The following is an 8,615-nucleotide window of genomic DNA, read 5'->3' as shown; positions in this document are numbered from 1 at the left end:
CTGAACCAGAATCTCCCAAAGAGAATCATCTAAGGCTTTCAGGTGCTGAATTTTCTGAGGTGATCACAGAATCACAGAATGGTCTGGGCTGGAAGGGACCTCTGGAGATCACCTAGTCCAAACCCCTGCTGAAGTGGGCTGGACAGAACCAAATCCAGGTGAGCTTTCAGTATCTCCACAGAAGGGGAGTTGACAACCTCACTGGACTGCTACAGTGCTCTTGTCACCCTCAAAGTAAAGAGGTTTTTCCTCCTATTTAGATGGAACTTCCCATGTTTCAGTTTATGCCCATTGCACCTTATCCATTCACTGGGCACCACTGAAAAGAGTCAGGCCCCATCCTTTTCACATCCACCCTTAAGATATTTGTAAGCATTGATGAGGTTCCCTCTCAGTCCTCTTTTCTCCAGGATAAAGAGGGACAACTCCTTCTGCCTTTCCTCACAAGAGAGGTGCTCCAGTCCCTGTCATTTTTTGTTGCTCTCCACTGACTCCACTCCAGGAGCTCCATGTCTCTCTTGTACTGGAGAGCCCAGAATTGGACATGGTACTCCAGATGTGGCCTCACAAGGGCAGTGTAGGGGCAGGATCACCTCCCATGACCTGCTGCTGGCAATACTCTTCCTGAACCCTAGGATGTCATTGGTCTCCTTGGCCACAAGGGCACACTGCTGGATCATGGTTAACTTGCCCACCAGGACACCCAGGTCCGTCTCTCTTGTACTGGAGAGCCCAGAATTGGACATGGTACTCCAGATGTGGCCTCACAAGGGCAGTGTAGGGGCAGGATCACCTCCCATGACCTGCTGCTGGCAATACTCTTCCTGAACCCTAGGATGTCATTGGTCTCCTTGGCCACAAGGGCACACTGCTGGATCATGGTTAACTTGCCCACCAGGACACCCAGGTCCTTCTCCACAGAGCTACTTTCCAGCAGGTCAGGCCCTAACTTGTACTGGTGCACGGGCTTATTCCTCCTCTTGCCATGCTTTACAGATTAAAACAATAATAATAGTAATAAAAAAATCATTAAATTGATCTCATCCTAAAACACAGCAAAGTCAAATGTTCACACAATGTCTCACTAGACCAAGAAATTGTTGTCCAGCTTGAGCTACTCAACAGATGCTTTTTGTAACTGATACTTATATTTGATATAAAGACTAAAGAAACAATATATAGTGTTCTGGTAGTTTCCTGTTCGCCAACAGATCAAGTTACCTCACAGTACCTGGGGCTCTATGTAGAACTATGGTCTCAACTGATCTATGTATGTGTATAAATGACAAGATTAGTGCTAAGATGTGTAGAAGATCAAATAACATACTAAGGGCACTCTAAGTTTAGACTGAACAGTACCTTCTGCAGCTGAACTAGAAAACCTGAGATTCAGCTACACGGATGGAGCTGCAATCACAAAATCATCACCTGACACATGACTTGTTCCTGCATCAAGTAAGTGCAACCTGATCAGCAAACTAGATCAACTGACTAAAGAATTACAGAAAAGCTTGAATACAGCCCACCAACAAAAACAAAGATAAGATCAAGTGCAAGCAGCACAATACTGGACTCCAGAAGGAACACTGACTTTCCAGAGAATTAGTTCTCCTTTTAGTTCAATTAGCTTTGCAAGCTTTGGATAGGTAAAAGCTTTTTTTTTCCTATGGGTGTGCAATAATTGCAACAAAGGTGGCTGAAGTCTGTAGGCAGACAATACTCATTTCAAAATAATAGTGAGCAGTGCAGAATAAAAGTAACCAGGCCTATGGTACTGTTTGTCACTGACACTGTGTTAAAAAAAAATCCCAATAACATACAATATTCTTCTATTTATTTCAACTGTGTTATCTTTAAATTCTTTGTTCTGGGTGTGGTGAGGTGAAGAGTCCATAAACTTCTCTGTCAACGGGAAGTGCTGCTTCTAAAAAGCCAAGATATCCAGCCCTTAAAAAAAAAGATTCTAGCCAAATTCAGCAACAACAGCTTGTCATGATAAACATCCTGGTCGGAGCTGCTTTTTTGTTTGAAGCACCACTACCACCTTGTGGCCAGTCAAGTTAAACCACACAGAGAAAAACTAACCTGATTTCTACACTAAACCGATTTAGAACACTGTTTAACAGAATCTAACAACCGCAGTAACATTCAGCTCCAACAATCACACTGAAATGAATGCTTAGCACCCCACTGGTTTGAAGCTCAACTGTCATTTACTCTTGTGTCCTCTGGGTATCATCAGCACACTGGGAAGCACACATTTCAGGAGTATTAGCCGAAAACCAAATATTTGATCTCATGAATCAGTTTAAAGATAGTAGGAAAATAGTGAATTCTTTCCCAGCACAGCATTTTTTTAGGCCAGCTTCTCACAAGTGTTTATAAATGTTTAAAAAATTGTATAACTGTATGTACAAACTAATGCACAAAGTTGCTAACACCAGAGGGGTGACTTATCCTGGGAGTTCCTCTGATAAAAGAGATTTAATTTATGAATTTGAAGCTAGGAATATATTAATCCTAATACTCTTTCAAGCTGTGAAGTGGAGCAATTTCCTGTTCTAATGGACAAGAGTCTAAAATGAGGAATGACTAACTTAATATGAGGGTCCAGGAAAATTGGTTTCCATTCTCAGCTTTGCCAGAGATTCTACAACAGCTGAAATGATCATTCTTCACAGGCAAACCCTCCCTTCCCTCAGGCTAGCTACAATGCTCAGCACATAACTGCCTCTGGGGCATGCTAAAGTTCTTAAGCAGTGAGCATCATGAGAGCTCCAAACACACTTTATGACATAAGAAATATTCTAAAAATGAGCCAACTGTATCACTAGGCAAAGAGAACACAGTAAATTCAAATTGCAACTGCAGCTGTGTGGCTATTAGAGATCTGGCATGTGCTATTTGAAATTTTGAAATAAGTTTTGAAGCCATGTGATCTCCAGACAGATACATTTCACTCTAGGTACAGAATTTAAATATACAGGCAGTTATAAGCATACCACTGTTGTCTCAGAGACATCCAAAATCTGAGTGAATTAAATTAATTATAGTTGAACTAAAATTTCAGCCAATTTACCCAGAATCGAAAGTGTTGATTTCATGTAGAAGTGAATAACTACTTTCCCACCATCCTGTATTACATTCCTAGCCTTGCATAACAAATCTATCACTCTAGACTAACATACTTTCTGGAAACTTACTGCTGTATACCATTATTGGACATAGTTATTGTAGCCCAGTGTTAAAACACTAAGTATCTACAAGGAATAGAGTAAAGGAATTTATCACCTAATGAAATTTCATGTTCAACCTTACCCTAAGGTCCCCTGTGCCTGGAAAATATTCACCATACTTATGGAATGATACTGTCATGACACGATCTGTGGTATAAAATGCTTCTTCAACACCATCACCATGATGGATATCAATATCAATATACAACACTCTTTGGTGATATCTAGAAAGAAAACAACATATGAGAAATCATCATTATCTGTTATATTCACAATATACTGATACCTAAGAAGAAAAAAAAAAAAACTAAGGAAAAAACCCCAACCAGACACTAAAATCCAAGATTGTGGTAATTATGATGGTTTTTGTTAAAGTAACCATATGCTCTTAGAATTCTCAGTACAGGTTGAATAATAAGATTAATAAGTATATCTGCATCAAAATAAGTAATTTATTTAGTATTTATCCCAGCTGGTCTCACTGTAGAAGCTATACCTTGTTCACACCACTTTCTGCTGTTCTCATCTGATGGATTCACCCCTTTCACAGGGATTTCTCTCTGCCCTCTCAATAATTACCAACACAGTCTGTGTTCCATAAGGCCACAAAAAAGAAATATAAATTTTATTTTTATTTATTCCATTGACTTTTCTTCTTCACTTCTCCAACTTGTAAGGATAGGCAAACTTACTTTCAAGCATGTCACACTTTCTATTTGCATAAATTTATTACACTACTGCTTAGTATTTCTTAAATACTGCAAATTTCAGGTCAGTTTGAGATGGATAAAGGAACTAGTGGTTTCAAGCCTTAGAGCACTGGGAACACTAAGTATCCCTCAAATTCAGTGTTGCCCAGTAAAGAACAAAAGCCTATCAACATCATAAGACACCTTTCCATCACACCTTGCGTGGTACTATGGAATTAGAGCCTGAACAGATGTAATTTCAGGGACAGTTTCCTAGTTACATGACCCATAACTATTTGCAAGATTCCTTCCTTCACATGCACTAAAAAATTCAAGACTGGACCACAGAAAATCATACCACTTTTTATGAACTGCAGAGACAGCTCATGAATACATGCTGCACATTAAAATTAATGTCTTAGAATGTTAATATTAACATTAACTATTTGTTACTGTCTTTAGAAAACTTTTCCATCTCACAACTTCCAGATTACAGCTGCTTCTCCCATTCCTCATCAGCAGACTCAGCTGTCCCATTCACAAGAGTCAAACAACTAGAATATTTTTCCTAGTAAATGAGATTTATATGTTACTAAAAGAGATACGGTCCTCTGAAGCAGTAAAGCAACATTCAGAACCTGAAATTTTAGTGAATCATTACTGCTTTAAGTTAATTTTATGATCACTTTTGCATTACTCCTCATTTTTTATTTTGCAGCCACAGAAGCAAAGCTGTTATTTTATTATTTATTCGTAACAGCCACATTAATTCATGTAATAATCCAAGGAAGCTCAGTGCATGATCTTCCTTGAATATTCCTGGTTTAGTAACAACTCAAATGACAGGAAACAAGCAGGAACATTGAGAATCCAAATGGGTATGAGACTGTGAACACAGTAACTGCCCTAAGGGGTAAGGGGAGTGATCCATCTCTGTTCCTATGAGTAGCAACAGAAGATTAATATTTACAGAGGCATGTAAATTCTGGTACTCTAGTACTTCCTCACCATCCACAGCTACAGCATATGGTGTTTTACAGGGTGCACTATTGCTTGGATCTTTAATACCCATTTACACACCTCATGTCCATGATTATGTCTAATCCCTTTTGAACCTGTTGTTGCTATCTGCTTCCTTATGCCTCCTGTAGCAGCAAGTTCCAGAAGTTCACTATCCTCTGTGAAAAGAAGTACTTCTAAATATCTGTTTAGAACCTATCTCCTATTAGTTACCTTTTCAGCTAGCCTGTATTTTAGTTTGCATGTCTTGCTGAAGAAAAACCAGGAAGGCTTGGAACTTTCTTAATTGAAACTGAAAAAGTTCAACATGGGCTATGGAAACTCACTGAAATAATAACCATATCTTCAAACATTTAAACACTTTGACACTTTCTATAATTTTATCTTGTTCCCATCACAAACTTACTTCAGTAACTCGAGGATGGCAAGCACAATATCATTGACATAACAGAAACCAGATGCCTCCGATTTCTTGGCATGGTGAAGTCCCCCAGCCCAATTGACAGCCATGTCTGTTTGTTGTCTGTTCAATTTTACTGCCCCAGCTGTAAAAAGACACACAAGAATGAAAGGAAATGGAAGTCAAACTTCTGACTGCCTTTAAATCCGTTACATGAGATCGTATTTTAATTTTTAAATAAGTTGATATTAGAACAGATTTCTTACCAATACTGAGATACTTGATACATCTCATATTTTACAGTCTGTAACTGATATATGATTATTTTATATATATATATAAACCCCTTATATTTGCTTCAGTTTTAAATACACTGTGAAACTCCTAAGTTGTTGACATAAACCTATTAAAGCTACAAAATAGTTGGCAAACAACCTATACTTACCAACAGAGCCTCCAGTTGACAGTTGACAAAACTCAAACAAGCCATCAAACACAGGACAATCCTCTCCAACATTAACTGTGTAAGAAATGCAATATTGCTTGAAAACACCATTCCAACAGCTGATATACACGCGAATAACACTTACATAGATCATCCAATATTTTCTCTACTCACTCCCCACTCCATCTTATTTGTCAAGCTAAATTTTTAACAATATAAAGTCTTTATAGTTTAAGATGACTCCAAACTATGGTTTGTTTTTTTAAATTCTTTTTAGTTTCATGAGAAGATTTGTCTCCTCATGAACAAGATGCTAGAGCATTTTTAGATTTTTGAAGTAGTTCTGGTTAACATCAGTCATGTTAAGAAATGCACAACTACTTAGGAAAATAATTTGCTGATAAGGCATCATAAAGAGGTCATATCATAAAGAGGTTACAATACTGCCTTTAAAATTGATATAAAAGCTGTCAAACAGCATTCCTTGTGGTACTTTGAGCCTATTCCTATAATTAAAGGAATAAATTAACACAAGGTGTGAATAATGTACAATTTTTACTACCTCCCTCCAAGAGGGATGAGTAACTTCTTTTCTTGACTTAAACACACTTTCACACATTGATTTTTACTTCTATACTATTAGAAAAGCTATTCTTTTTCAGAAACACTTTGAGGCACTTTCACAAACAGCTCACAGCTGAAGTTTCACCTGTGCATTAAGCTGCAGCAGGAGTAGTACTTCACATCTAGAATACACCCTGTGAAAGGGAAGGCAAAAATCCTTACATATGCTTAAACATTTTTGCCAAGATGACTGCTTTTAATAGAAAAGTCCAAAATTACTGTAGCTAAAGGCAGGCATGTGTTACTCTTGTTACAGTACTTCTCTAACCTCTGCATTGGTGAATACTGAGCTTCAAACAAGGCTAACCATCAAAGCATGTACTCATAGATTTAGCCTAATGTTGACACTTACATCTCTGCATTTGCTTGCTGTACTCAGACATATTGTCAGGCCTTATTGATCGGAGAAATTTGATGTATTCATCACTATGGTACTTGGTCATTTCCTCAGCAGTTGCTTTGTGGGGTCGCTGATAAGAAGAACAAGTTAAAGGAATAATCAGAGTGCTCTGCAAAATCAGCCAACAGTTTGCTAAAGCAGACAGCTTGAAAGAAATCTCACCTACTATGAAGGGAAAACAGTTAAAGTGATAATAGTGCTGTTTTACATAAAGCAGGGGCAACTGTGCTGTATACACAACTTCATTTAACACTGATTCACTCTAAGAGCTCTGAATACACTATTTAAAAATATTCTATACTTCCACTTCCACCTCTCTCCATTTATGTCTGTGACAATACTTGAAGCTCTTTAAAAATAACTTAAATTTTTTCAGTGGACATTCTATTGCTTATACTTACATAAATTTCCATTTTTCTGTACAAGCCATAATTTAGCAGCAAGTTGTGGGTCATTCGGATCCTGTGAGGTTTCATTGGATGCCCTTGTCCATAGTAATAGTTTCCAATATCACCTGCCAATATGACACAAAACAATAGCTGTTCATACTACAAAACAAGTTTCCATTGCCACTTAAAAGAATCATTCCCAGAAGTAAACAGTTAGGAGTCCAGAAAACAAACAAACAAACCAACCCTATAAAGGGACTACTGTCTATTTCAAAAAGGCCACAAGGAAAACAAACTGGTGTATGTGAGAAACATAGGGCAAAAAAGGAGGCCAATCTAACACTTTACTACGAGCAGACAGCAGTGGGAGAGCAAAGACACCTACAAGACACGGTTTCAAATCAAGAGTGAAGAAAATAGTGGCCCAGAACTGAAGAATAAAACAATGGGAAACAGAAGGGGAATTAAGAGGGGAGTACAAACTACGGATGGCATTGCCACATAATACCACAACAGGGGCTGTAGTAAAACCTACCATTTTGCAGGAGCTGATTTTAAGACACCATCCTCAGCCTGTCCTTAACTACTAACCCTAGCAGCTACATTCCAGAAGTTAGCTTCAGATCCATTGCAGCAACCACATGCACAAACATTCCCCACACATCTGCTGCTAGAGAACCACTAGTTTAGCAAGAACCTTGTAATCCAGATTAGCCTGGCTCTGTCACATTGGAGAGCAACTAGACACACAATTAAGATAACAAATTTGACGCTCATTGCCAAGAAAAGAATGGCTGCTATCATGGGCTAGTAGTAAATTCTCTTCCAAGCTCAGGTACTGCTAGAACATACATGACCCCACTTAGAACACTGACATTCCTGAGACACAAACCATTTTAAACAGAACTGTTTCTGGAAACACAAACAAGCCTAAAAGTTATGTCCAGTTGTCAATGGCTTTCAGCTGGAGAATTCTTTAACAACTCTTCACAACAGCACCTCTTTTCTTTTTTGACCAAATTTCCCGATAGGATTACTGAACTTTACCTTCTTGAACTTTTTACTTTTCTTTCACATCCTTCAACATGCTCTGCCTTGTCCACTGGGAACAAAAGAAACACTATTTTCACAATGTCATACTACAGTACAAATTTTGTCCATCAGAGGTAAGAAGCAGCACCACTACAAAACAGCTTTAGTTTCACCTCTTCAACATGAGCTTCATGGAGGAAGGGTAAATGTCAGCTTGCAGTAGCATCACCAACTACCAAGAAAAACAAGTATTACATTAAGATTGTAAGTCTCAAAGCATTCTAAAGTCCTTCAAGCTTTCAGTTTTCAAAGTGACAAAGAGAATAAGGACACTTAAGAAAACAGATCTAACCTAATGTAACAGGAGACAGTTATCTAGA

At 38.2% G+C, this 8,615-nt stretch overlaps 1 protein-coding gene across 1 annotated transcript in view; it reads right to left on the bottom strand.

Annotated features, from left to right (window-relative positions):
* LOC103808384 (histone deacetylase 2) overlaps nt 1–7,323 on the bottom strand; it is a 17,340-nt gene extending 10,017 nt beyond the window's left edge. The window contains exons 1-5 of the mRNA XM_009081165.1: nt 7,216–7,323; nt 6,767–6,884; nt 5,791–5,865; nt 5,352–5,490; nt 3,319–3,460 (exon numbers count right to left, since the gene is read on the bottom strand). Coding sequence (XP_009079413.1) covers nt 3,319–3,460; nt 5,352–5,490; nt 5,791–5,865; nt 6,767–6,884; nt 7,216–7,290 — 549 coding nt within the window. The 5' untranslated portion in view covers nt 7,291–7,323. The remainder of the gene's footprint in view (nt 1–3,318; nt 3,461–5,351; nt 5,491–5,790; nt 5,866–6,766; nt 6,885–7,215) is intronic.
* Between the last annotated feature and the right edge of the window lie 1,292 nt (nt 7,324–8,615).

Source organism: Acanthisitta chloris, unplaced genomic scaffold, assembly GCF_000695815.1.
Source record: "Acanthisitta chloris isolate BGI_N310 unplaced genomic scaffold, ASM69581v1 scaffold15558, whole genome shotgun sequence".
Taxonomy (NCBI): Eukaryota; Metazoa; Chordata; class Aves; order Passeriformes; family Acanthisittidae; genus Acanthisitta; species Acanthisitta chloris.
The sequence above is the reverse complement of the archived record's forward strand: the minus strand, read 5'-3'. Positions and strand labels throughout refer to the sequence as shown.